Raw genomic sequence first — 25632 nt, forward strand, 5'->3', positions numbered from 1 at the left:
CGTCAAAATCATCGGACAATCTCTTCGTGAAATCATGAATTTGGGAAGATGGACCGATTTTTGGCAGAAATTCTCGGTTTTCAGGGCCCGGGTTTCTTCGGGGCCGAAAAGAAAGGATTCTATTTATTTAATTTATTTAAAAAGCTAGTGCGAACAAAGACAACGGAGAAAATTAGGCAGCAAAAGTTGGGATGATAGTGTGTTCTTCTGGAGCATATCGGGGGTCCTAAATATCGTTGAAATCAAAGTTGGCGATCAAAAGCACTACCTTGGTGATGTCCTTGTGTCGATTTTTCCATGCTTTGACTGGGGCAGAGAGGCCGAGATTGAGAAGCTCGAAGATGGAGCAAGCAAGAGTGAAGCAAGCCAAAATGAACATGATATGAAGAACGTAGGTCTTTTCATTCGGTCTAGAGACGAAACAGGCCGTCATGGAGAGGCATGGAGTTGCGTCGCAATAGTAAACCTAGAAGAGTGAAATTCTCTTCGTTGATTTCAATTTTTACCTTTGGCATGACAAGGTCGAAAATGTACACCTTGAAGTAGAACGAAATGAAAGCCATTTCGATGAGCGTTCTGCACAACACCTTGAAAGATTAATTTCAGTCAAGAATCGCCATAGAAAAGAAAGCTGAAACGGAAGGAAACGAAGCGACTTACCATGGAGAAATAGCCAAGGAAGAGCTTGGGCGGAGTCATATTGGACTGGTCCATGGCTTTGGTCGCCATAATCCCATCTTTGTTCAATTTCTCCTCGATTTCCGCGTTCTCGTCCAGCAGTTTCGTTTCCTCTTCAACATCCTGAAATAGAAACTCGTGACTTTCTTTAAATAGGTATTGAAATTCGAATGATTCTTCGATGACATAAGAAAGTTTAAGTCTTAGTCTACTGAATTGTGCTTCAGTCTGTCCTACGCATCCGGAGTATAGTATCCGGGACCCAGGTGTTTTTTTCCTTCAAGCTTGGGAAAAGTAGACTGTATCATACTGCTCTATCATCCTTGACAAAAAATATATCAAATGGAAAATTAATCTAAAGATCTTCCTCTATGATTTCAATGCTTTCAATAAATAGTTTTACCTGAAGAACAAACTCCATCTGCTCAGTTTCGGCCGCGATATGCCCATCAGTCAAAATAATCTCATCCTTGCAAGCCTTGATAAATCGTTTTTCAAAATTCAATTCGATCTTTCGTTTCTCCCGTAATTTTCCTTCAATTTCTTCCTTTCGCGCACGTGCGTCTTTGATTTCTTTCGTCTTGTGCACAACGTAAGTCATGTAGATTACTGTCGGAAGACAAACACTAACATTTGTGTAAACAGCAAGGAGGAGAGAAGATATCCTTACGTGAAGATCTGAATGGCCCAGAAAACGATGACATCGATGGGAAGGAATCTATTCGTGCACATTTCATTGCAACCAGGCATTTTTGTATCGCATTTGAGTTTTTTATCTAATAATTGATTTATCGTTAATAGACCGGATTAATGTAGTAGTCGAAGAGTTTATAAAGGATTTGCCAAAGTGTGACTCCCGAAAAATAATAGTTTGATGATTATTTTTATGTTTTTATAGTTTTTAAATTACAAATCAAGAACCCAAAATTCTACGAATCCCTTGTTCTGCTTCTTCTCCTTTGATTTACCTTTGAAAGTGTTGTCGACAATCGAAACAAGAAATAACAGCCTGAAAACATCGAAAAAAGTGTTATAAAATTTCCCAGCCCAGGTCGAATGCTTCCCAGCTTCGCTGATAAACCCTTCTACGGCATGCCAGCCTCCCATCTTGTTCCGCTTTTTCTTCGCTCAAAGATCTGGTTTTCTCTCTTCGCAAGTCTCTTTTTTTCCTTCCGCGTTTTTCAAAAAATCGTGGATTCTTTATTTCACGTTCAATGCGCTGCGATACTGTTTGAATAGAGTTAATGTTTAACTGCTTCTTTGATAAAATCAAGTGGTCTGTATTTGAGAAGTGATTCAGAATCATGGGCACGCGTCGTAGTCTGTCGTAAATTATCATTTTTTAGCAAGCGAATTTTATTCGGTCTCCATATTTCATTTTTGTACAATTTTATGGACGGCTAGAAGCAAAACAGTAAAACATCGAGGATTGGAAAGTACAGAGCAGGATTTCTCAAGCTTTCAAAAGTGAAAGTTTTCTGAATATTCATTTGTCAGTGTTTTCCTTCTTCCCTCTTCGCTCATTTGAAAGAACTCTTCTCTGCCGCTCTACGTATCGTTTCGTACCATGGCTAGAAATAAATGAGGAGAAAATCGAAGAGGTTTACCGTTGGGTAGTTGAGCGAATCACAACAGCTGCTGGAGTTGTTGAAACAAGAAGTTCTTGGTCAACTCCACTAGATTTTTTCTTCTTTGGAGCTTGATTTTCCTGATCGGGCGGAGATGTTCGCGGGTGGAACTCGACGAGGAACTTCGATTTGAAATAGAGGCTCTTGTATTTCGTTCTCGTATAGAAACCATAAAAGTTAATAAATCTTTTAGATGTTGTATAGTTTTAATGAACGACATTCAGCACGTCACACAACTTTCATTATTATCGACAAATTCCTCGAAATCGCACATTATAATGTTCAAAAAACTTAATATATTAAACGATTCCTTCAACTTTTAGACTTCTAGCGGAATCAGGAATCGCACCTTCCGAAAAATCCGTGTCTCCAGGAAGACCGTAATCAGCGTAGTCAAATTCAAGCTTGTCCAGATCGTCCTCAGCTAAAATCGCGTCTTCCTGAAAAGCACTTTCTTCGAGGTAATATTCGTCCTGTTGCATTCGCCCGCTGATCTCCATCAGCCGTTCTTTTTGGTTCTTCTGAAGACGCAAGAAAGCTCGGGAAAACTGCTTCATCGTCGTATCACTAGAATTTTATCAACTAAAATAGTCTTTTTTTCTGATTCTTACCGAAGGCGAATGAAATGCTTGAATCGTTTACACTGGGAAAGCTGCTTTTTGATCAACTTCGTAAGCGATTTATTGACTCCTGCCAGTTCTTCTAGGGGATTCTGCGGACCAAAGGAAGATCGAACATTTTCCGCGAGTTCCGGAGATATCAACTTTTCCATCACCCCAACGTCAATCGATTCCATTCGGCGTTTCTGTTCCTTGGGTTTTGGGTGTTCTCTGCACTGCTGCATCTTGCCGACCATTTGTTTTCTCAGCTTTTCGCTCATTTTTCGCAAATTTTCCTTTTGCAAAATTAGTACTGAATATTCTCTATCGCCTCCCAAAGTACCTGCTTTGCATATTTCACAGCATAAAGATTTGTCCATGAATTCAGCCTATCAACTGCATCCAAAACATCATCAATCGCGTCATTATCCGCTGCTCTTTCTCGTCTTTTCTCAATTCTAGCGAAGCAAAAAGAAACCTGGAAAACAAAAAGGAGTTTCATTTTCGCTTTTTTCATAAAACTGTTTCGCCAAAAATGCGCAGCTTTATAAAGATTAGCAAAAAGGTTAGCCTAGTCATTTATGTGGGTCTTTATCTAATATCAATGTCGTGGAAAAGGCGAGAAATCAGAAAAAGGCCAAAGGATATTTCTAGCGCAAGCGCTTGGAATCTGTTTTCGCAATTTCTGCGTAAAATTACGTTTTTCATGGCCATGAACTTCCAAAATATTCTCAAAAGCTCACAGAATAACAAAGATTGAACCAGTATCAAGTTGATATCGAAATAACTCCGCTGGTTACAGGAAACAAAACGATCACTGTGGCCTACTCATGAAGATTCGGCGCCTATTCGTAAGATGATAACATTTTGCACGTTTGGTCTATCCTCATTCGACCATTTTCGCTCGTTCACATCATTAGGATAACACGAAAAGGCAAAAAAAAAAGAGAAATGGGGAAGCAACAATCCAAGTCCCCGACGGAAATTCCTTCGATATCGGCAGATTTTCTTGTTCCAAGCAAAGGGTTAGGTTATTCGCTTTTTTGAATTTCATAATTTTTATCTATTCAATATTTCATCTTTTATTTTAGACTCAAAAAAACCATAAGACCCATATTTATGCGATAAATTTATTTTTTCTCTTTTCAAATTGTTTCCGATTAGGACAAATTAAATCCAATTTAGACAAAAGTGTAAAAATTGTGAGCGTTTGTGCCGTATGGACTACCCTGTTAAATGTAAAGAGCCAAAATATATATTTTGGACGCTGAAGGAATGGTTTATTCACTTATTTAACTTCTTGTTAGACATTGACAGTCGTAAAATATCTTAATTTATTTGAAAAGCTTCAACCACAATTCAGCAAAAATAAAAGCGAATGAAGAAATGATCGAATTTGCTATAGCAAGTGTATCAAACCTAACCCTCTGAAAGCATGAAGACCTTCGAATTCTCCCGTCGAACATGGAAGTACTGCGAATGTTCGTCGATTTCCGCCGAGAAATCTATCCTCCAGCAAGATGGGAAACTCTACGCTCAATACTTCTGCGACGATTGTCATTACCGATCTTTCCGAATGTTCGACGAAGAAGATCGCTGCTTTGTCTGCCCTGCTGGAAAGTGTGAGAAGATCATGACTTTCGACGAATTCAAGGAAGAGAAATGTTGCTTTCAGACGAAACTGAGCACAATCCGGGTAACTTCTGAGATATATTCTTGATTGAAATGATGATGATTAGAAAAGCATTCTGAAGAGTGAGGAAGAAGCATTGGCTGATTTGGACAAGAGGATTGAGGACGCTGAAGGAATGGTTTATTCACTTCTAAGATCTGAAATTGTTATACATTTTGATGGATATAAAGCTTACAAGACATTGACAGTCGAAAAATATCTTAATTTATATGAAAAGCTTCAACCACAATTGAGCAAAAATAAAAGCGAATGAAGAAATGATCGAATTAGCTCGCCAGAACAAGATGAAAGAGGAGCAGGAGCTCCAACGATTGAAACTCGCCAGAGAAGAGATCAAAGACCGAAAATACATGAGCGCAGATCTACAGATACAGTATCAATCCGGCTTCCCAACTCTCATCTAATTCGAACTGATAATCATTTTGTGGCGTGAAGACGCTTTTATGCCTTGCTGATAGAGAATAAAAGAGTAGAACTTTGTTCTTGGCTGTATTTTTAACTCTAGCATGGTCCGTCTGTAACAGTGACAGTGTGGGGAATACAGTTGTGTTCAATGAGGGATTCATATTCGTATCGGTTGCTGTACTGAACGCCGTTAGATCCGCAGTGAGGCATGTACATCATTGGAACTGGCAAAGCACTGCAAGCTGCTTCGCACTCTCCATCGTGGAATTTCTCGATCGGGAGACCAGCGCATTCGGCAAGCATGTCCAACTCACAGCTGTTCGAGTAGGTCTTTCCGTCAGAGCCGCAAACGGGATCGTAGCTCATCGGGCAGACTCGTCTGCAAGCAGGATTGGCGGCGGCAAGGGCGAAAATTGCGGCAAAAAGTTTCATGTTTGAAGTTCGGTTTTTTGGTGTCTCGGAAAATATGATCTGAAAATGGAGATCGAGCAGATTTTATAAGAGATGTTTGTTTGTTTTCGAGTGACTTTAAGACGTCGAGTGTTTGCCAATGTGAGGCTTACTGTACTGCAGAAACTTTGAGGTAAGTACGCGAGGAGATGAGAATATATTCAAGGACACTTCAAGAAGTTTCAGATAAAAGGGCGGGGACTTTAATTGACGTCATCAGCTAAAACTGGTAAGAACTGGTGTAAAAGCGGACTGATAACAACATAATTACAGTCACATATCATAATACCGAAGGTTTTCAGGATCGAAATTTCGAAAAAGGAAGACTTCTTATTCGCGAGAAAGATCATTTTTCGCTCGCAATTCAGGTTTTATACAGGAAGATAGATTGTTACTTGACCGTAATCCGACTTATCTTGTTATAAGAACTTGTCGGGGTACTGTATTCCTGAACCTGAAAAGTCCTATAACAAGTAAAGAGAGAATACAAAGAAACACGACAATAATATAATCATTTCTTCGGAGTGAATTCCACATTTGCTCGATTTTCTCGCTATCGCACTTTCCTTCATGCAAGAGGTGAACGTCCGCAGATTTGTTTTTCAGCGCCTCGCAATAGTTGTGACCTCTGAGATCGCAAGCATTGGCATAAGTTACTCCATCGCTTCCACAAACGGGCATGTACTCAAAAGTGCAGACATATGGGCAGGAGTTATTCAGGGGTTGCAATGTGGGGCTTCCAAGAGACAGAGTTAGCAAAAATACTAATTTTTCGAGCATGTTTTGGGTTCTAGGCTCTTCCTTGATTTCAAGTCTGAAATATAAAATAACAAGCTTTCATTATCTAAATGTAAGTCTTCATAAGAAAGAAGAACAGTCCAAGAAAGAGAGAAACAGTGCCAGTTATCAAGAAATGGTAGCTGCCTTCTGGGATAACTTATATCACTATTAAGTTTGCTTTTTCTAAACAGGATATAATTTTACCCAGTCCTTGTATGAAGATCATTCGAGCAGGTCACTTGTCTCGTGAGTGAGCAATCTTCTTTCAGCCCTTTAATTGCCTCTTTGAGTAAAAGATCGTCTAAAAATATAAGTGGATAAAAATACGATTACAAAGAGGTTAAATTATGATGTCATTTGATAAGGTGCCATTTTAAAATTATCATTAATTTTAATTCTTTAATCAAAATTTTCAATAGACAGATTATTACTTTACCGATTATATTCGATATTCCAACGCCTAGAAAAAGAGCAATCGAGACATTCAGGTCGTAGAAAGTTGTGACAATCTCAAACGGTAAGATACAAAAGGAAAGAATGATGATAGTCCTTGTCACTAAAATTAAATTATCGATTATGTTTCATAGTTATTTATAGAATAAACCATTTATTGCTACGCCAAACGTCCAGTTATTTAGGTTTTCATTGTCACGACTTGTCCATGTTACTAAATTTACGTCAAACATTGTTTCTAGTCGTAATTAAACCAGAGTTGTTTGCGATGAAACCCGACCACAAACCAAGCTCAAAATCAGCTGAGCGATCCTCAAAAATATTTTCGAAGGTTGCGTTTAGAAACGATATGTAGAGTGGAGTTTCTAGTGCGATTTTCAGAAGTCGAATCCTGACTCTCATATTTTTGATGTGAGCAGTTCCAGTTGCTAACTCATTCGGATCTGTTACAGGTGTGAAGAGTGTAGGAATACTTTGCCTGTGCAAGATTTACCAGCAAGTTAAATGCGATAAGAAAAACCGAGCTCCTATAAGGCCCCTATTTCGCCCTCTACTAGCATTGTCCTTGATGAAATCCCGTGGCTTAATTGAAAGTCAGTAGTCCTTTCATTTGAGATATCAGACGAAAGGTATGTTTTTCCTCTCTGAATCGAGTCATATGCTGCTTCAATATCTTGAACGACCGAAGAGCTATCTAAGTCGGCCATGCTTTGCCTTTATAGGAAGTTCTTCTTGTAGATTCTACTTTCAACCAAAAGGGCGCCAGTAAGACACGGCTCAGTACTTCTTCGGTTATGGCTCGTGCCCCTTCTAAAACCTCATCTTCTCCTATCTAGCGCCTTCTTAATCCTCCTCAAGTTGTGTTTCACGTGAATAATATATATAATGCTTGAAGATGCCATGTTTTTAGAGATTCTCCTGCAAGATCTTGTATTTTTTTTATCAGATAAGCAACAAGAATAATATGCATAGGCTTACCGGACTGATTTTTGCCGATTTTTCTACCTGAGTTGGGGGGTCTTATGATACAGTTTTAGAAAGTGCACAAGCTAAGTTTTCATTTGGGCACAATATCAAGGGGTCTAGGTCATGCCCCCAAGGCAATTTATGTGACCTGATGTTCCAAAATAGGCACTTGAACTCTTTAATCGATTTTTTCGATGTGTTTAGGAGCTCTAGAGCCTTGAGGAGTAATTGTGGTAGAGAGCTCAGACTCTGAGCTTTCTGTAGAGCCCATAAAATCTAGCTGCCCTCGGGTCTAGCGACCTCTTGTGGCCCTAGAAGTTGACCTAATTAGTGCTTCAGTTGGAAATCTTCAGGTTTCGAGTCGAATTTCCGTATTCTTAACTTACTTGTTATATTTATAAAACAACTATAAACAATATGTGAGTCTTTAGAAATTGAACCGCGGTTGAACCGGGTGGTTTTTTTTTCAATTTCCTTTCAGGTTCCTGTCGAATAATACCCATATTATCATCTTCTTTGACTAATAGAGGCCGCTAGACCGGAGGGCAGCTAGATTTTATGGGCTCTACAGAAAGCTCAGAGTCTGAGCTCTCTACCACAATTACTCCTCAAGGCTCTAGAGCTCCTAAACACATCGAAAAATCGATTAAAGAGTTCAAGTGCCTATTTTGGGACTTCCGGTCCAATAAATTGCCTTGGGGGCATGACCCAGACCCCTTGATTGTGTGCCCAAATGAAAGCTCAGGACATGAGCTTTCTAAATATATGTGACATGACCCCCAAATTAAGCTAGAAAAATAGGCCAAAATTTAGTCCGGTAAGCCTAAATATGCACATGTATACATATTGAATAAAAAATACTCAAAAGTTACATCTATATAATCGAGATAAGTATGATTATATCAAATAATTAACCAATGACAAAAACATCAGATAAAGAAAAGAGAAGATACTCATAGCTTCATACTACTTTAGATCTACATCAGTACTCATATTTTATTACGAAACACACAGTAATGAAGGAATTGAAGAAGTTTTCGTTATTCATACAGTTAGTTATTAAAATTGGCCTATTTTCATAATTTTTATTTTCCTCTATGTTTGCAAGAGCATCTTCTCCACATTCTCCAAGGCATTTTTGTAGTTGGTGATTTTGAGCGCTTCCCATTCTGCTTTGAAGGCTTTTTGTTCGTCTTGAATTTGTCCGCCGACGCCACCTGGCATTTGTTGTTGCATCGCTCGAGCTTGATCAGCCTGGTTGTCTTCACCAAGAACCAGCTCATAAACACCTTGGAGCAAACAGTAAAGAAAAGCGTTTGAAGCCTCTCTCACCTCTCATTCCAAAAGCACCAATAAAGTACCAACTCATTGAGGAAATCCAAGAAGCGTCGAGGGAGGACAAGTCAATGCCTCGCTGCATCAGTTGCTTGAATCTGAGCGTCAATGGAAAAGGAACACGAGCAGCTAAGAAGCCAGAGAAGGCATAAGAAACCCATCTAAAAATGGCTCATCAAAGGCATCTTCGAAGAACGGCTTACCCTCCAATGACGATCATCGGGAGCATATTTGTCATTTGGCCTTTGAGTTGATCCCCCATCATAGAAGGGTCCTGCATCGGATTTTTCACAGCTCCTTCAGTATCCTTGCCGATAGTGAGAGCTCCCTGCTCGCCAATAAGATGACGTTTTCGGATTTCGAAGGAATTGGCTGGTAAAAAGTGGCCATTTTCCCGGAGAAGAGCGGACCTAGATTCAATTTATCAGATGTTTCAGGAGATTCTCTTACCTTCGAAGTGTCTGCATGGTTTTGACAGAATCAAGAGATCCCTGGCTTGGACCATTTTTCAAAATAATCATCAGGTAATGTCGGATCAGCCCGAATAAGAAGGTGATGATCTAAAAGAATCTTTATAGAATGAGTTATTTATCTGAATTTTTACCAGAATTGGTGCAATGACCCAGTACCGGATCTGCGGATCGAGCGTAATCGCATCTCGAATCATCTAAAATCAGAAAATTTGAACAACTTCGGCTAAATAGATATTCGCAAATGTTTCATAATTTACAAGGAGTATTGGAGAATAGGTCAGTAGGAGCAACTTTGACTCGAAATGGAATTAGTATTTCTATGATACAGAATTTATAATAATGCACAGTTTGTATGAACATATTTATAAGACTTTATAGGTATCGGCGGGCGGGTTAGTCGAGCAGCATCAAGGAATAGTAAAATATAATATTCTAAATTGTGGATTCAAGGGCAAAGATTCTACTTGAGCCAGGAGGGATACGGTAGCTCATGTTTTGTAAGCAATTCTTTCAGATTTAAATTCAGAGGCGCATAGAACTCATCAATTGCTTTCCGACAGTCTTCTGGCATATCTGGATATTTCCGACCCTCAAACGGCGTTAAAATTCTTACAGAACTTGAAAAGAGCTTGATTACCTTTGATATACCCAAGCAGTGCGTCTTTTCGCCCTCCAGAGGACAGAAGAACCCCTTTTGTTCATCAAACGCAATTAGCTTCGAGTAATCTACAAAAGTAGGAGTCCCTATATCATGCTGGAAGTCGTTCATCGCCGAGATGGGATCGCTTTTTAATTTGTCGCCATCGACAATTACAACATTTGATTCGAAAGCTGATATCCATTTTGAAAGGTGCTTTGCGTAGTTACCAGGGGCAAGGCAGCGCTAGAATCATCATTTTAGAAATGGAAGTTATGTGGACTTTCAGCCAATAAGAGCCTGATCGAATAATAAAACAGCATGTTTAGCCTGAGCTAATCAAAGATCCTTATAACGAGAATCAGCCCACAAATTCAGAAGATTTTTTCTCTTACATTTTGAAGATCTAACAGTTGCGAATCATCTCCTTCCTTCGCATTGAGAACTTCCATGAAGCTGTATTTCATCGCTGCGGGAATATTATGCGCTCTTTGGTGAAAGTACCAGCTGTAGGCGCGAGCACCGGGCTCTAAAAGAACCGAAACTATCTTCACCGTTGGCAAGAGAGCTTTAATTCTTGGAATCGTCGGGCTTGAAGTGAAATATGTGGCTGATTTTTCGAAGATCATCGTTTTTTCTTCTTTTGGTCTGTCAGGAAAGAGATCTAAGTACCAATTGAGCCCGTTTTTGTAATTCTGGCTAGAGAAGAATTGAAGTTCTTCGTAAGTCGTTGGAGAATCAAAAGAAGAAAGAACGGTGGGATGATGCTTGAGGAAGTTCATCAACGCTGTAGTACCAGTTTTCTGAGGGCCAACGATGACGAAGTCAGGAAGATTCTTGCACTTGTCTTTTCTCCCTTCGGGAAGAATTTCCAAGTGTCGTTTGTCATTACAAGGGTTTGTCCAAGTTGGCGTTTCGGCCTCGTTCGGGTTGTTTTTGAAATATTTGTCAGCAAGTTGCTGGGTGGGCAATTGAACAAGCCGCAGATTGGTCATTTTGAACAGGAACTCGAACGCATTTCCAAAAGTATAAAGCGACAGACGATCCCCTCCGTAGTTTTGAACGTGTGTCATGAAGATGTTCATTTCATTGAGGAGCAGTTGCGAGAAAAGCTCGCCTCCATGGATGGAGGATTCGAGCGTTTGTGGTCCGTTGGGGAACTTTTTGTAGTACTGAGTGTGCGTGTAGAGGCGGCAGGTTTGACGAGGGAGGACTTGGAGGCCTATTTTTGGGATAAAGAAAAACGATAACAAGGTAAAATATATCATTGTTAAATTTGTCTGTCTTCATGAAAAATTAAAAAAGGTTAAAAATAGAGTAAAAAGATGACTACGATCCTATGTCATTAAATGACAGTCATTTGTTATAAAATAATGCGTTTGTTAATCCCATTCCTTGATGAAGAAAACCTCTTCTTTTGGTAGCTGGGTACAGATGAGGATATTCCTCTGTCGAAGTTATCTTCACTCCCCAGACTTCTCTCCAGCAGTGATACAGCGGTTCATGAACAGGGTAAACGCCAGCATGATGAGGCGCGACAGCATATCCAGTTTCGAATGGAAGTTGATTTTTGACGCCGAATTTCTTTGAAAGAAATGAGAGAAGATGGACAAGGGTTAAAAATTACCTTGTTGTCAGCCATGTATCGGCATAAGCTATCGTCGTCTTCGAACATGATCGATTTCATATGACTGAACATATGGCCGAACCAGCGGAAATGATCTTAAATTCCATGGATTTTGAATTGAAAAGCTCGTCTTTCTACCTCGTTTTTCAAGAATATACGCATCTCCCGCGTCTTCCGTATCATTTCCTCTGTTGAAAAATTTGCCCGAAAATCCGACGACGAAATGGAAACCAGGAATTTGTTCTTTCCACTTGTCCGTAAAAGCGATCATAGCATCCACGTCGGAAACACCTATTCTCGTTCCGGGTTCCCCGACAAAGATATCATCGATGTCGATCTGGATATTCTTCTCCAGCGGTTTCTGAAGTATCCCCTTCGACGTGTAATAGATGCTATCGAGGAGGAGCATTTGATTGACGAAGAACTCGGCTCCCATGCCGAAGATGATCGTTTCAGGATCAGATTGCTACGGTTCATTATTGATTATTCGTTCGTGTAGAAATGTTTTACCTTCTGGCAAATATGCGCGACACCGGTACTCCATTTATCACCAGTTATTTTCTGCGTCACTTTTTCATGCAAAACTCCTTCTTCAACTTCAATGTGGAAAGTTCCTTTATGAAAGGTGAGAAGAAAATGATCTTTGTGCGACTTGGTGATGCGCAGCAGGCTGGAATCATGGAGAAGAAAGGGCGTTTCTCCGATTTCCTCAGAGAAGGTGGTGGTCACGTGGGGAATTGAAGATAGGGGCTCGTCGGTTTTATTGGCGATGATAATCTTTCCGATGGAATGTTTCAACTAAAATGAGAATATTTTTCCGAGTAATTATTAGAATGAAAAAGTACCTGATAGGATTGAAGAGCGGCATAGAATGATTCGTACTTGGAGATTTCATTATGATCTTGAAAGGAACAGAAGATAACGGAAGCAAACTGGGGCAAATCGTGTTCGAAAAGAGTCGTCTGAAATTATAATCGAAAGTTTTAACATCTAAAAGACGAAAAGTTTTAAAATCATTTTCGTGAAATTTACCTCATCGAATTTGGAAACTTGAATAAACTCGAATTTCACGGTCTCGATAAAACTCCTTATTTTGTCGCATCTGGATCTGTTCGTCGACAGTAATCTAGTAAAACACTCGGTTGATAGTTTAAAATTGATAATTGATAACTTACAGAACTTTGCGTTTTAATTTTTCTGAGCTTTTGAACACTTGTGGACATTGGCGCAATAAATGGGCATACGGCTGAATCGACGGGTAGTTTTGTGAACTCGCATTATTTTCGTTGAAGAATTGTTGATTGAGATGGACTAAGAAGAGGACGCTAACGGATATCAGAATAAAGAGACTGCGGCGGAGGGTGGCTACTCGACGGAGTTTGCGGAATATGGCGTTCATTCTCTCTTTTAATTCTCATTACTACGCCTGATGATAGATTACCATTCTAAAAATAGAACACGAATCATTTTTGGGATATTTAAATACATATTTTTCATGAAAATTGAGTGTTAGGATCGTCAGCTTTTCTATGCGATCTTTCGTGCCCAAGAAAGCTATAAAACACAGAACTTTTGCGCACAAAGTTTCTCTTCTCCAAATAATCAAACAGAGGAACATTTGTTGGGATTGAAACGCTTCTATTGAGCGCCAGGTTGTGAGGAATGTGGACGACTAAATGCTTCGACTTTAGCTGTTCGACGATCAGTTCGGCTTGGCGAGCGCGGGAGGCGTTTTCTTTCGTCGTTTTTTCAAAAAATGAAGTTTTGAGTTGTTGAATGCCAAATTTGTGCACGCAGGGGAGATCAAAAGAGATCGACTAAAAATCGATTTAATTGGCTGCAAACGAGCAACTGGTCATAAACTTTCGACTTGCAAAAATTTTAAGCAGTAGTGGACATTGTCCACTGGACAAAGGAGTTACCTTTATTCTACCTCCAATTCCCTGATCGACATTGTCAAGTCCCGGTTCAAAGTCAATTTTGGACGCTTCTTTGACCGTGACAAACAATCTTCTTGGCGCCCACATTTTCCATTTGTCGCTATCCGCTAGAATCATTACCATTTCATCCTTCTCCTCGTTATAGCTGATCGAGTAGCACATGAAAGTCGGGTAGCTCAAGTGCTGAAGCATTTTGACAAAATAGTGATGGCAGCCAGCCCAGAACGTCGTTCCAATAATTGCGGCAGTATTTACAAGAGTAAAGAAGGAATACCGAAGAGTGTGGCCTTCTGCACCACTTGGAGACGAAGCAAGATATGTTGAGAAATCGTCGATTATCAGGTCGAAATTGCCGCTCATATAGGAATATAGTAAGGCTTAAAAATACGTATGAGAATGTGAAAAGTTCACATGTTTGTGTAACTTTATTATTGTTATTAATGATTAAAAGATGAAGAGTCTACAATTATAACCTTTTTGAAGATTAATTCTGAAAGAAGAATGTAATAAAAACGCGTTTACGATTTAATTTTTTAAATTCTGAATAATTATACATGCGAATTAGAGCTACTCAAGCATAATTCCTTCAAAGATTATTCCTCAAGAGAATCGTTTCTCGCATAAATTATCACCTACAAGTGTATTTTTTTCAAGAATTAAAGTTCCCAAGGGTTTATCAGAAGAGATCTTAAAATTCTCCTTTACCTAAATCGGCGAAGCAAATCAGCGGCACCATTTTGGCGAAAAGCGGCGCCGCTGGTTTCGGCATTGCCAAGCCGAGAATCAAGTTGAAGCCCTCGAAGCTTCTGTGTCTATACGATAACTGCGTCTTATCCATTATCTCCGATAATTTCATGTGTCTGAGCTCCTCTTTCGACTTCGAATCAACAAAGATGCGTTTTTCCTCCTTATCGCGTTTCTTCAAATTATATTCTTTTCGCTTCTCCGGATCGTTAAGAATCTTGTAAGCTTCATTGATCTTCAAGAACAGTTCTTCATCTCCTCCTCTGTCTGGATGGTGGATTTTAACAAGATGGCGGTATTGCCTCTTGATTTCTTCTGACGTTGCGAATCGCGGAACATCCAGGATTTTGTACAAATTTTCTTCTTGCTTCAGCTTTTTCTTCAATCTTTTCCCCTCTTCATCGACTTCAGGGTTGTTCAAAAACGACCGCGAGGAAATTTGAGGCCCAATTCTAGCACGAGCGATTTTTCTTATCCTCAAGAGCCGATTCATTTATTATCTGATGGATTTTATTTATTATATGATTATTTTATACATTTTTTTTGTTCAAAGCTTCAGGAAAAATGGTTGGTTTTCAGAAAAGAAAGATTTGGATTTCGCACCAAAATTAGTTCAGAAATTAAGTTTCAGAAATACAAAATGGAATTGCAACCGGTAGTCAGAAAATTAGGGTTTCAAGGCATTTAACAAAAACTGGAACTGAAGTAAAGAGCTCTTTATTGACAATTATGGAATGATCGTAAATCAAGAACTGACGGACGCGAAGGGAAACCCAAGTGCGTTTGCAAACGCACCTTGCTCTTCAAGTAAAGAGTGATTTCTCAAATCTTGAGTGTAAATCTTTCACTCTCTTTTCGTCTTTAGCTTCACAGCAATTTTTTTCATAACAACATTTGTCATAAAATATCAAAGTAGTAACTTTGCGACTACTTCAAGTCGTCCTGAAAATTTTCAACTTAACATCGACAGTGAGGGTCCTGAATTGGATATAAAACTTCAGAATCGAAAGCCCGGATTGTCGATTTTAGATTTTTTTAACGTCGATGCCAACTCGAAAATCTTCAGGACAGCAACTGGTACACAAAATAGTCCTGCAAAGGATTAAAGTTCGTATTTATGGGTTAATATCTTTAGCGAGTCGTTTTCCTTGTTCATTCTCCTGCGATAGGTTAACAAAAAGAGGTCAAAGAAGAAGGTACACATGGAATAAAACAATTGATAGGTTGAACGTTTGTATTTTTGAGTTTTGTTTTTGCTTTTTGGGTTCGTTTTTTGGGTCAGTGTTGCGCGATGATAGGCTGGTGTTTTTTCAAAGGGATTGAAAAGTGGTAGTTGAGTAATTGAGCCAGGTAGAAATATAAATACAATATTTGACAGAATAAATTAAATTGACACTAGAATATATCCTTCTCAGTTCTTTTGAGGGAGGAGAGCGGAGCGTGAGCGCGTTGAATCCACACGCGTTATCGATTGACTACGGTGGAGTTCTTCCGTTTTCTGGAAGTCGACGGGGGTGTACTGGACGGTGGCGCTCGGCGTTTTCGGTGTCCGAGGCGTTGAGTTTGAGGATGACATAGAATTGTGCTCCACGGTCACGTAATTCATCGAAGAGCCTTCTGGTCGCGTTAATGCGTCCATGGGAGGAAAGATAAAACGCTAAAATAGATTGTTAGGGTATTGAAATACAGGTAGTCTTTGTTGTACTACTTAAAACTAGAAGTACAGACTCTGTACTACAGAGTAGTAATTGTTGTATTTTAGTAGTACCTTGCAAGATTGGGGAGGAGCAGTGAAGGAACTAATGCCAGGCGTTCTTGGTGCTGTGAACTCATCGGGCTGGTTGGGCTGAACGTAAATCGGATCACTCGAGTTGTGTTGTTTGAATCTCTGAAGTTTGTGGTTAAGATCTAATGCCACTTGATCTCCATGCTTAATCCGCGACCATGGGAAAACGCCAGGGTGAACTCGACTACACAACTTGAAGCGCGTGTTGTTTCATTTGACAGCGCGGTACACAACGCTCTGTATGCTTTGAGCTTTCGCCTAGACACGCTTGTCAACTTTGCGAAAGGGTAAAGTGCAGAATTATGAGTAGGCATTGATTTTCACTATCGCAAAAACGGTAAAATCAAGAAAACCAAAGTCATGACAAAACATGTCGATTTCTTGTCAAGAATCTTGGAAGGGCATTTTTTATGAAATCTTCGAATAAAAACGTTTAAGAATTGAACAGAATGGGTCAGTATATTTGTTCCGAAAATAGTAAAATTCCTGCTTTCAAAAGAAACAAATTATATTTGAAGTTTAGGAGCTTCAATGTGTACTGTAAATTCTACGACTTGTAGATCGAGTTTTTAGCTGGTTTACGATGGTCAAGGCTCGAGTTAATAAATGGAGTTGAGTTTGATTATATTTTACCATGTGATGATTTGGATTTGGCGTTGAAACATTGGAAGGCATTAGCAGTGGCTCACAATCGGAGCGAGCCGATAACTGATTCAGCAAGCCAGATGATCGGGTTGAAAGCGATGTGCGCGAGGTTACAGTGTCTCGGTCTGTATTGCCTCCGGAACCGCAGAAAAACTGAAAATCGCGCGTAAATCAACTACTCGCGTGATATTCAGCTGTTAATTGAAATGATTTTTTTTTCTTTTTAAGCGAAATTAGTTGTTAGCGAGAATTCAATAAAACATTTGTTAGCAAAATTTTTATAAATTTTGTCTGTAATAAAAGAGCACTCAAATACTCACCGAACCACTGCCAAAACGCATTTGAGGAGGCATCCCAGGCCAGTTGGGCTCAAAGGTGCTCGGCGGACTCGTCTTTGGCGGTGCCATGCGGCGCTTTTGAAGTTCTGCCCGTGTCAGCGGCGGCTGGTCAAGGACGAATTTTCCACTCGCCTGGTCCATGTTATTCAGTGGCTGCTCGTCTTCGGCTACTGGTGACAGCGGCATGTTGAATCTGCTGCCACCAAACTTAAGTTCAAAGTTAGTTTGCGGCGGTTCGAAATCAAGGAAGAGAATCATTAGAGAACGTGGTTGTAGTTCTCTGGCACATAGAAGAACTAAATAAATTGATAGAAAGAAAACGTACCGATGAGTTATTCCTTGGAGTTTGAGGAGGAACAACTGGTTGCTCTGTATTCACATAATTATTATCTCCAGGCGGCGGTTGACTACTCGTCCCCAACGATCCCGGCTGAAAGTGAGGCAAAGCAAGGGGGTCGACCATCTGCGGCGTACTATGAGTATGAATCGACCCGTTCAAATGAAAACTGCTCGGCTGGCTTGTATTGTGACCGGGAGTTGTCGGAGTCGGCGTTGAAACGGGAGTGTAACGCAATGTCCCGCGAGAAATTCGCTTACTCGCTTCGCTGATTTTCTTCTGTAGCTGCTCGAAGAGTTTTTCGTGGCGCTTGCAATAGAAAAGATACTGAACGTCTGGCTCGTTTCGGAACCCTAGAACAGTGGTTAGAAAAGAGTGGTCGAGTTGATACACTACCTTTTACTTCAAGAAGAATGGCAGGTTGATTGAGTTCTGGAATTCCGTAACGAAGCACATATAGAGAATTGCTATCCGGATATAGCTATATTAAAAATATTATTATATTGCTAGAGGAAGGATTAAATTACCGAAATAGTTTTCTCCGGCTTTTCTCGTCTTCCTTTGCGCATTATGATTATTTGCTTGTCCGTCAAGCGAAGTATAAATAGCTGCTTTCTTCGATACTTTTCATCCAGCTGTCGTATTCGATAGACATTATCGCATGTTTCGGCGGAACTGCTACCCGCCGCTGTCGAGGTACATGCTCCCATTCTCTTTCTCGATTCCGATTTCGATGCTCGATCACACTTTTTTTGATAATCTTTCTAAAAAGAAAAAGGTTTTAAAAATGTCTGTTGTATCTTTCCAATGTGTGATAGAAGACAAGTAGATGTGGGGGTGAACTTATTAGGAAAATAACTTCGCAAAATCGGCATTTGAGAGGCCGGCCTTTTTGGGCTTTTGGGATTTCTCTCCGGAATCGGATTTCTCCTCGGACACTGGTTCAGGTGCTGGCTTGGAAGGGACACTAGTAGCTTTCTTTGTTGCTGCTTGAGCGCTACTTTTGATATTTCTCGGCACTGATTTTGGAGGATGAATTATCGCCCTCGCGAGGGTACTCAATAAAGCCATAAAAATGTCATCCCTCTTTGCCTAGATTAAATTTACTCCTGGGTGTTGCGTAGGCCGTCTTTGAAATATCAATAATCTTCGGTTCGTCCGAAGCTTGTTTGCCACGCTTTGGCGGGTCACTGTATTTAAGGGTTGACCGTGAAATCAGAAAACATATTGATTGAATACATTTGTGTATTTAGAGAAGGGGTGCATCATTTGAGGCATAAAAAACTTGCATTTTACGAAAGTACGAAAAATCAACCAATCAAAAGCTCTTAAATTGAAAGTCGCCCAATAAGATGAGGGTAAAATAAAACATACTTATTAAAAACAACAACATGCTTACGCTTAGAACTAACCTTAAAAAAGTAAAACATGAAAATCTTCTGACAGAAATCTCTTAATCAGTAGGCTTTTGTAGAACACGTCATAGGTGAAAAGCGACAAAATATTTCCGGTGTTTGAGCGGAATAAGACTCTAGGTGTAAGTTTTTAGTGCGCAAGCGTACAACCCGATTGCTCGTTAGCACATCGTAAAGTTCCGCGCTACTCGCATAGCAGCGCGCACGAATAAAGAAAATAAAAGAAGAATTCAAAAGCTTATGCCTATTATTCAATAAACTTGGGTGGTGGTTAATCTGCATCTGCGCTAAAATGGATAAATGCTGACATTTGATTTTTTGATAGATATCTTCTACAGATAAAAATCTCAAGGAAGCTCAAAATTTTGGTTAAAATTTTGACAATTTATAGGGTCGAAAAGAATTAAATTTCAGACGAAAAGAATCTTATGACCAAGAAAATAATGATTCAAGATGAAGTGCCATCCCCTTGAAAACTGAACTACTCAATTCTATAAATTTAAAAGTATTTCGAAAATGACTGAAGTCTGACTAGTAAAATTGCAATGGCAATTTCAGAAAAAGAGCAGCCTCAAACCTCTGACACTTCCCACGCCCTTTCGTTCGCTAAGTTTAGATCCAGAATAATCCACCGTTCCCAAGTTTCACTCGATTACGGGCGAAAACTATTACCTGTCACCAGATAATCCGGGAGGAAATATTTTCTCAACGTTAAGACTTATTCAACGCCACTGTGTTTTATGGAAGATGTATTTTACGATCCGAGGGGCGATTTAATAATTTTCCGGCTCTAATCTCCCAAAATGAAAAAATAAAATATGCAGTGACGCGCATTTTTTCTCTCTCCTTCGTTTTCTCAAAAATGCCGCAGAATTTGCCAAGGCCATTTGCGTTTTACAGGCCCCGAAGAAAAAAATGGAATGCGCCGTGGAACCCTTGCGCCGCAAAATTTACTTTTGGGTCGATTTTTACGCACTTGTAAACTTGACATGGATTTTTCCAATCGCTACATTTTCGAGGCTTTATGGCGATTTGGGATCATCATAAATGTCGAGCAGGGAAAACACGAGGATTTTATGGTCTGTGAAAGGGTGGATCGAAATGATAGACCGGAGTTTCAGAAGATAAATTAAGGAGATACCCCCTATTATTAATACTACAGGAATACTTGTATTTAGGGAGTTTTAAAAAGCTTTTCTCTGAAATAATTTCTCAGGAAGCCAATTCCCTCTCTTTTTTTCTGTCTTCTTTTGATCTCTTATTTTAATTCTAGCTCTGTAAAAAGCTACAGGTACTTGAAGACGATTAGATCATCTTGTTTACAGCCGCTTTGGCGTTTTTTGTGGAGCCTGTTTTGAACAAATGCTGGCGGATAATTATGCCAAATATTAACCATATATCGCAAATATTGGCGCTTGCTCTCTGGTGACCAAACTAATCGTGTCAGACTAGTACGATGCGGTAAATTCGCGGATGTCCGCCCCCAGCTACCTGTTTATATAAAACGAAAAAAGGGAAATAAGCTCTTGTTCCAATTAATTCTGAGAATTTGAGTTATGGCAGTCTAGCCGGATGGTATCGCGCAATTGTGTCCGAAAAAGACAAACAAAAGTGACAAAACCACCATTTAGTAAATAATCTCGTCAAGCCACTGTCAATAGGGCACTTTTTATGCGCTGTTGATAGTAGCCACTAAGCGTATAGAAGAAAAAGTGAATACTGTACTCCCTTACAGACGTTCAGACTCTCTTAGACTTCCACGACTTCACTCAATAACGAAAATTGAATCTCTACGTAAATGGATTACTCCCCGGAGGCGAGTACTACAGCTCGAACAAGGTGCCAATCGCGATTTTTAAATCTGCTAATCGCTTCCCGCATCCTGCAAAGTCGCCTCAGCTAAATGAGCCTACACCTTGACTATCTTGTGCCAAAAGTGCGTAAATTCTTAACACAGGGGCTACAATCTTTCCAAGAAGTCCTCTCGAAAAAGGCAGTCTTGGAATACAAGGCCTCTGTCTCATCGACAATCTTAGGGTTGAGCTTTGCTGAAGGTCTCGTTGATGAACCTAGCGTCAATAAATCTTTTTCCCCGAATGACGCCATTTCATCAATAAAAAACTGATTTCCAATCAAAAACGCCAAAAACATAAATAACTATCCGATGCATGGCTGTTGATTTCGAGTCCTTTGGTTTTACCCGGCATTTTTTTCCGGGCAACCCGCAGATTTTTCTACGGGTTACTCGCGCGGAGACCCGTGCGAGTAGATCGAGTAAATGGATAAAGTATAATCGCGAGCTACTCGTGAAAATTTCGCCTAGAAAGAAGAAAATTCGCTCGTCTGATTGGCTCGAGAAAAAGGGTTGCGGGTAATCGCGAGCTACTCGGCGGAATGGAGAAAACAAGTAGCGCGGGTAGCCCGTGAAAAAGACTCTCCGTGCGAGTAACCCGCTGAAAAATCAGTGGGTTGCCCGGAAAAAAATGCCGGGTAAAACCAAAGGACTCGAAATCAACAGCCATGATCCGATGTTTAAACACAAGGCCCGCACGCTAATACACCCGGAACCTGCCCCCTTCCGCTTCAGCTACTCGCAGCGGAAATTAAAATCCCCCACATTGTTAGTATCTCCTTGAGCTTGAACAAATCTCATCTTATCGGCTACTGTGTGTATGTTTTCTCTCGATACGGGTAAAAATATTTGCTAAAAAGAAACGACATGTCTGTTTTTTCGTCTTCAAGGAATTCTGAGCGGTAAGAAAGTAGAAAAAAGTAAGAAAATCGCTGCTCTTTGATCTACCGCATGTTCACCGTTGTGACACTGATAATCCTCTCTCGGCTCCGTGATCGATGACGATTCATAAAACTCAATTACGAGGTTATAACTAACACGAATAATTGTCCGGCACGCGAGCCGCCGCGGCGTGGAGAAAAACCCATTACTTTCAGAATTGGCGCAATTAGGCCAGAAACAAGTTTTCGCGTTGAAAAAATCTAATGCAGCAGAAAGCGCTCAGAAAAAAATATACGGTCAACCTTGCCTGACAAGAACTTCAATAACGTGTCCAAAAACTTCTTTTTGATGGAGCATCAAATTTGCTTTCGTCGCTTCGAGAGCTAATAAACAGATGTCAACAGGACTGTATTTTACGGTTTATTAGCTAAGTTAGTTTTGTCGGCAAAATGTTTAATCAGCCCATAACTCAGCCATTATAAATAATTGTACCTGTTGCAAATTCAACATAGAAAAACGGCTTTCTTCTTCCCTCTCGTGTCTCTGGCAGTCGCGTGTCTTTTTATCATAGTTGGAAAATTGAAAAACTCGAAATTGAAATAAAGTATTTTGTCCTTGAGGAACAACATTGGTCCTCCCCCGAGGTGGATTTTTATTTATACGCCTGTCATTAGGCACAGAGAAGACGTTAATGGACATCTATAAATCAAAGTCGGCCTGATTAACCGCCTCGTGGCTACGGATGGATTTTGAAATTTGGATGCCGAAGACAACGAGGACTAACTTGATTTTTTTTCCAACCGAGCCTATTATGGTGCCACACTTTTCGAACACTTGACGGATTTCGTCGATCGACAGTGGTTTCGGATGTTTGACAAAAACTCGATGGTCTTCTTTCCCATCATTGAACTTGAAGTCTTAACAAGAAGAATTGATACACGTGTTTAGATACTTGTTGTTACTTGTTTTGATGTCTGGGGATGTTGTTTTTAGACACAAAAGCCCCAGTCACCGGCGCGCGGTATATCACAGTTGTAGCTGATTTTATAAGTGGCCGTGATACTCGAAAATGCGCGAATATACAGAGCATGAGGCTCTTTGATATTTGAGTGCTCCTCTCGATTATTATTTCCCAAAAAAGTACCTTTTTTATTTTTACTGTCGCCTGGTTCCGAAAACTTTGAAACGAAGCACGGCCGTCCATTTATCTTCGTTCTGTCTCTGAGCAATGCATTATCGTGCCCTTTTTTCTCTTTGAAAAGAACGTATCCATATCCTCGGAAAAGAACGCCGTTTTTGACCATTCGGAATTCTTCGATTTCGCCGCAGCCGACGAAGATCTTCTTCAACTCCTTCTCCGGGTTCTTTAATTTGTAGTCCATGTTTGACACGTAAACAGTTCTTTCTTTCTCCTCGGTAGTTTCGGCATGTTTGAATTTCGGCTGATTAGGGTCGAGCTCTTCTTTTTCTTCATTTTTGCTTGGTTTTTTGTTATTGTCGGTTTTTTGAATGGGCGGCGGGCGCTTTTTGGGCTGAACTGGCTTTTTGGAACCAAACGCAACAGGTAACCCCATAGGCGGGGCCATCGGCATTGGCGCTTTGAAATCACCAGCTGGGGGATTCATTGATTCCGAAGAATCCGTTTCCATCCTGGACACAAATTTGTAAATCAATAGAAAACAGGTACGCCACTTACTTTTGGGGAGAAACAGATGCTCCAGAGTCGCCATTCTGTTTTGGATTTTTCTTGTGTTTCTTTCTCTCTGGCTCAATACAAGCTGCATCATCTGAATTGCCTTGACTCTCATCAATCTGCTTCACAAAAGCCATTGCCTAAAAAAACGCATTGAGTCTGATTCTTTATCGCTATTCAATAAACTCTCATTGATAGGAGGCTGCTGGATCCATTCCCAGCAAAAAACGAGCAACTTTTTTATTATCATTGATCTTATCAAACTTCTTTTTTTTTGCTTGCAAAGCATGAGAAAAAAAGGTTGAGCTTCAACCATTGAAAAACGAGCTCATTACCTTGAATTCTTTCTTTCCAATTTTCTTCGACTGTTTTTCTGCTCGTTTTTGAGCCTTTTCCTTCTCCGCTGCTTCTTTTTGTTCCTTTCTGATGTTTTCTTCTTGTTTCTTGGCGATGGAGGACACCGTCGATTCAAGGTCTTCTTGTGTTCCATACATTCTTTCAAAATGCAACGCTTTCATGAATATATCGTAGCAGTTCACTTTCGAAAACATAATCCCTAATCAATAACGTTGAAAAATAACCAGTCGAAAGCCGGAAATTACAACAATTACTACCACTTTGAGATTTCTACTTTGAGTAATTTTTTTCAACGCTTCCTTTTTTATAGATTTTGCGAACGAGCTGAAGATCGCCGTGAAATTGCTCCAATTCAGCGAAACGCACCCAATTCTTACCGTCTTGTCCGAAGTTCGACTTCAGCAGTTTCTCAAATTTCGATCGGCCGCGTGGCAATTCGTCGAAGAAGACCATTTCTACTTCTGCGGCGAATGTTTCGAACTCTTGGACAAGATCTGAGGCGCTTAACGAGAGGCTGATCTGGATTGCTTTTTTGACAGCAGTTCGGAACGCGTTCTTCGCGTCATCGCTTATGTTCGACAGAGAATCTTCCATGTCATCATCATTTTGAGTGGCTCGGCGTCTGTATATTAACACAAGCTGCCAGAGCAAGCCCTGTAACCGCTCAATGCCAACGCCTTCTAGTGCTTCCACAGCGTCGTCGAACACTTTCATTGGATCTTCATCCGTCAAGCTCAATCTCTCTAGCCACAGGTTCTCATCCCAAGAACAGTTTCTCGCGGCGCGCACCGAAATCTTTCGCAAATTTGGACTTTTTATTTTCTTCGCCCATGCGAGGAATTCCAGCCAAAGCGCTGGATTCAAGCATAATTGCGTCGTTGCGCGGTCGTACGCAAATTCGATGCGAACTGGGTCTGACTTCTTGATTTCGTACTTGAGGTATTCTTTCCAAATCTCGCCCAGTTCACTTGGATTGTCGGTCAATCTCAACTTCGCTTCAAACTCGTCGATCTCTTTCAACTTTATCTTCGCCGCGTCGTAGTCGCATTTGACCTTTTTCCAGAGTTCGCTATCGATTTGCTTCAATTCCTTGAATGCGACTTCGTTGTCGTACAGTGGCAGTGCAACCTGACGTCGCAGGATTTTCGTCACGCGTTCTTTTTTGTCCTCTCCGTCAAGTGCTGTTTCTGTTTCGCGGTAGATTTCCCAAATTGGAGCACCTTTCTCTGGGTGCAAACCAACTTTCAACGAGGATTTTCAAATCAAAATAGTTCGTATTATACAGAATAAGACGTTTCTAGTCATAACTTGATCATTTCTCTATTCAGCTTATTATTTTTAATCTCAATCCCCTTCCTTGAGTAATTGCTCGTTCACAAAGCGCTCTGAATTTCCCAAGGCCACCTTCCGCGCCCAGCCATCGCAGAGCATATTGGCAATAATTGAGCCACAAATCTGGGCACAAATAGTCTCCCACGGCAGTTTCGTATAGCTCAACAAGTTTTTCATGCTCCTCTTCTGTTTCCGTAAGTGAAGTTTCATCTGCGATCCATTCTATCCACAGCTTCTCGGTTAGCGGAAAGATCGCGGCGAAATTTTCCCTGGCAGTGCGTAATTCGTCTAGTTCGCCGGATTCTTTGCAGATTTTGATTAGTTCTAGGTGTTTGTCGTAATTGGAAGGGTTCAGGGCGAGTTCGTCTTTTATACTCTTTATCGAAGCGTCAGCTGAATATAAATAACCATCATCGAAAGCGAAAATACTCGACTTACCCATGTCTTCATCATCAGAACTATCATCGGATCCATCATTTCCATGATAATGCTTGATTTCTTGTTCAGGCATTTTCAATTGAAAGTTTCAATTTGAAACTCGTTTTCAACCTCGATCTAAAATAACAAAAATTAAAAACCGTCTTTCA

The 25632-nt window shown here is 40.3% G+C and overlaps 8 protein-coding genes across 9 annotated transcripts; all 8 read right to left on the minus strand.

Moving 5' to 3' along the window:
* Positions 1-117: 117 nt before the first annotated feature.
* Positions 118-1880, minus strand: LOC145702404 (gap junction gamma-1 protein-like). Its single transcript, XM_081779625.1, has 7 exons — positions 1647-1880; positions 1349-1454; positions 1082-1304; positions 661-801; positions 507-587; positions 269-466; positions 118-226 (listed from the first exon to the last, which is right to left on the minus strand). Exons 1-7 carry the CDS (start codon positions 1783-1785, stop codon positions 173-175), a joined length of 942 nt encoding a protein of 313 aa, XP_081635751.1. The 5' UTR covers positions 1786-1880; the 3' UTR covers positions 118-172.
* Positions 1881-2605: 725 nt separating this feature from the next.
* LOC145701655 (uncharacterized) lies at positions 2606-3413 on the minus strand. The gene is made up of 3 exons (XM_081778869.1): positions 3249-3413; positions 2918-3201; positions 2606-2873 (listed from the first exon to the last, which is right to left on the minus strand). Exons 1-3 carry the CDS (start codon positions 3405-3407, stop codon positions 2606-2608), a joined length of 711 nt encoding a protein of 236 aa, XP_081634995.1. The 5' UTR covers positions 3408-3413.
* Positions 3414-5064: 1651 nt separating this feature from the next.
* On the minus strand, positions 5065-5480 carry LOC145702767 (uncharacterized). The gene has a single exon (XM_081780034.1). It carries the CDS (start codon positions 5433-5435, stop codon positions 5100-5102), a length of 336 nt encoding a protein of 111 aa, XP_081636160.1. The 5' UTR covers positions 5436-5480; the 3' UTR covers positions 5065-5099.
* Positions 5481-8628: 3148 nt separating this feature from the next.
* On the minus strand, positions 8629-9712 carry LOC145702228 (ER membrane protein complex subunit 3-like). The gene is made up of 5 exons (XM_081779444.1): positions 9592-9712; positions 9438-9547; positions 9191-9397; positions 8985-9148; positions 8629-8941 (listed from the first exon to the last, which is right to left on the minus strand). Exons 1-5 carry the CDS (start codon positions 9652-9654, stop codon positions 8748-8750), a joined length of 738 nt encoding a protein of 245 aa, XP_081635570.1. The 5' UTR covers positions 9655-9712; the 3' UTR covers positions 8629-8747.
* Positions 9713-9724: 12 nt separating this feature from the next.
* LOC145702229 (bifunctional heparan sulfate N-deacetylase/N-sulfotransferase 2-like) lies at positions 9725-13165 on the minus strand. The gene is made up of 10 exons (XM_081779445.1): positions 12900-13165; positions 12757-12850; positions 12570-12686; positions 12235-12522; positions 11863-12190; positions 11725-11819; positions 11489-11681; positions 10493-11316; positions 10098-10343; positions 9725-10049 (listed from the first exon to the last, which is right to left on the minus strand). Exons 1-10 carry the CDS (start codon positions 13121-13123, stop codon positions 9921-9923), a joined length of 2538 nt encoding a protein of 845 aa, XP_081635571.1. The 5' UTR covers positions 13124-13165; the 3' UTR covers positions 9725-9920.
* A 38-nt stretch (positions 13166-13203) lies between these two features.
* LOC145702227 (uncharacterized) lies at positions 13204-14910 on the minus strand. The gene is made up of 3 exons (XM_081779443.1): positions 14370-14910; positions 13647-14041; positions 13204-13541 (listed from the first exon to the last, which is right to left on the minus strand). Exons 1-3 carry the CDS (start codon positions 14899-14901, stop codon positions 13218-13220), a joined length of 1251 nt encoding a protein of 416 aa, XP_081635569.1. The 5' UTR covers positions 14902-14910; the 3' UTR covers positions 13204-13217.
* A 52-nt stretch (positions 14911-14962) lies between these two features.
* Positions 14963-18293, minus strand: LOC145705719 (uncharacterized). Of its 2 annotated transcripts, XM_081783200.1 has the most exons (7): positions 18042-18287; positions 17911-17995; positions 17503-17867; positions 17160-17384; positions 16828-16992; positions 16177-16296; positions 14982-16065 (listed from the first exon to the last, which is right to left on the minus strand). In XM_081783200.1, exons 1-7 carry the CDS (start codon positions 18222-18224, stop codon positions 15820-15822), a joined length of 1389 nt encoding a protein of 462 aa, XP_081639326.1. In that variant the 5' UTR covers positions 18225-18287; the 3' UTR covers positions 14982-15819. The 2 variants fall into 2 exon arrangements, with proteins under 2 accessions (XP_081639327.1, XP_081639326.1); XM_081783201.1 differs by lacking the exon at positions 16828-16992 and having other exon boundaries at positions 14963-16065; positions 18042-18293.
* A 31-nt stretch (positions 18294-18324) lies between these two features.
* On the minus strand, positions 18325-25602 carry LOC145705228 (spliceosome associated factor 3, U4/U6 recycling protein-like). The gene is made up of 11 exons (XM_081782686.1): positions 25484-25602; positions 25073-25438; positions 24010-24957; positions 23692-23912; positions 23360-23496; positions 22808-23313; positions 22470-22580; positions 22156-22221; positions 21971-22046; positions 18607-18704; positions 18325-18533 (listed from the first exon to the last, which is right to left on the minus strand). The coding sequence occupies exons 1-11, from the start codon at positions 25554-25556 to the stop codon at positions 18361-18363; spliced, it is 2775 nt and encodes a 924-aa protein (XP_081638812.1). The 5' UTR covers positions 25557-25602; the 3' UTR covers positions 18325-18360.
* Positions 25603-25632: the final 30 nt, after the last annotated feature.

The sequence above is a fragment of the Oikopleura dioica genome, chromosome PAR (assembly GCF_907165135.1).
Source record: "Oikopleura dioica chromosome PAR, OKI2018_I68_1.0, whole genome shotgun sequence".
Lineage (NCBI taxonomy): Eukaryota > Metazoa > Chordata > Appendicularia > Copelata > Oikopleuridae > Oikopleura > Oikopleura dioica.

What these genes read in the sequence shown, in the direction of transcription:
- LOC145701655 (XM_081778869.1), bottom strand. Translation starts at nt 3,407, where the DNA reads ATGAAACTCCTTTTTGTTTTCCAGGTTTCTTTTTGCTTCGCTAGAATT. An exon ending in CTGTGAAATATGCAAAGCAG is followed by an intron (nt 3,202 to 3,248) that starts GTACTTTGGGAG and finishes ATTTTGCAAAAG; the next exon opens with GAAAATTTGCGAAAAATGAG. An exon ending in AAGCATTTCATTCGCCTTCG is followed by an intron (nt 2,874 to 2,917) that starts GTAAGAATCAGA and finishes ATAAAATTCTAG; the next exon opens with TGATACGACGATGAAGCAGT.
- LOC145702228 (XM_081779444.1), bottom strand. Translation starts at nt 9,654, where the DNA reads ATGATTCGAGATGCGATTACGCTCGATCCGCAGATCCGGTACTGGGTC. An exon ending in CCGATGATCGTCATTGGAGG is followed by an intron (nt 9,149 to 9,190) that starts GTAAGCCGTTCT and finishes AGCCATTTTTAG; the next exon opens with ATGGGTTTCTTATGCCTTCT. An exon ending in TGGTGCTTTTGGAATGAGAG is followed by an intron (nt 8,942 to 8,984) that starts GTGAGAGAGGCT and finishes GTTTGCTCCAAG; the next exon opens with GTGTTTATGAGCTGGTTCTT.
- LOC145705719 (XM_081783200.1), bottom strand. Translation starts at nt 18,224, where the DNA reads ATGGGAGCATGTACCTCGACAGCGGCGGGTAGCAGTTCCGCCGAAACA. An exon ending in AGCCGGAGAAAACTATTTCG is followed by an intron (nt 17,996 to 18,041) that starts GTAATTTAATCC and finishes TTTTTAATATAG; the next exon opens with CTATATCCGGATAGCAATTC. An exon ending in TGCGTTTTGGCAGTGGTTCG is followed by an intron (nt 16,993 to 17,159) that starts GTGAGTATTTGA and finishes CGCGATTTTCAG; the next exon opens with TTTTTCTGCGGTTCCGGAGG.
- LOC145702767 (XM_081780034.1), bottom strand. Translation starts at nt 5,435, where the DNA reads ATGAAACTTTTTGCCGCAATTTTCGCCCTTGCCGCCGCCAATCCTGCT.
- LOC145702227 (XM_081779443.1), bottom strand. Translation starts at nt 14,901, where the DNA reads ATGAATCGGCTCTTGAGGATAAGAAAAATCGCTCGTGCTAGAATTGGG. An exon ending in GATTTGCTTCGCCGATTTAG is followed by an intron (nt 14,042 to 14,369) that starts GTAAAGGAGAAT and finishes CGTATTTTTAAG; the next exon opens with CCTTACTATATTCCTATATG. An exon ending in GAATTGGAGGTAGAATAAAG is followed by an intron (nt 13,542 to 13,646) that starts GTAACTCCTTTG and finishes ATCGATTTTTAG; the next exon opens with TCGATCTCTTTTGATCTCCC.
- LOC145702229 (XM_081779445.1), bottom strand. Translation starts at nt 13,123, where the DNA reads ATGAACGCCATATTCCGCAAACTCCGTCGAGTAGCCACCCTCCGCCGC. An exon ending in CCGCTCTTCAATCCTATCAG is followed by an intron (nt 12,523 to 12,569) that starts GTACTTTTTCAT and finishes TTCTCATTTTAG; the next exon opens with TTGAAACATTCCATCGGAAA. An exon ending in TCGCGCATATTTGCCAGAAG is followed by an intron (nt 12,191 to 12,234) that starts GTAAAACATTTC and finishes AATGAACCGTAG; the next exon opens with CAATCTGATCCTGAAACGAT.
- LOC145705228 (XM_081782686.1), bottom strand. Translation starts at nt 25,556, where the DNA reads ATGCCTGAACAAGAAATCAAGCATTATCATGGAAATGATGGATCCGAT. An exon ending in CAAAATCTATAAAAAAGGAA is followed by an intron (nt 23,913 to 24,009) that starts GCGTTGAAAAAA and finishes GTTATTGATTAG; the next exon opens with GGATTATGTTTTCGAAAGTG. An exon ending in CTATGTTGAATTTGCAACAG is followed by an intron (nt 22,047 to 22,155) that starts GTACAATTATTT and finishes TCTGTTTATTAG; the next exon opens with CTCTCGAAGCGACGAAAGCA.
- LOC145702404 (XM_081779625.1), bottom strand. Translation starts at nt 1,785, where the DNA reads ATGGGAGGCTGGCATGCCGTAGAAGGGTTTATCAGCGAAGCTGGGAAG. An exon ending in TGTCGACAACACTTTCAAAG is followed by an intron (nt 1,455 to 1,646) that starts GTAAATCAAAGG and finishes ATCAATTATTAG; the next exon opens with ATAAAAAACTCAAATGCGAT. An exon ending in GACACAAGGACATCACCAAG is followed by an intron (nt 227 to 268) that starts GTAGTGCTTTTG and finishes AACGATATTTAG; the next exon opens with GACCCCCGATATGCTCCAGA.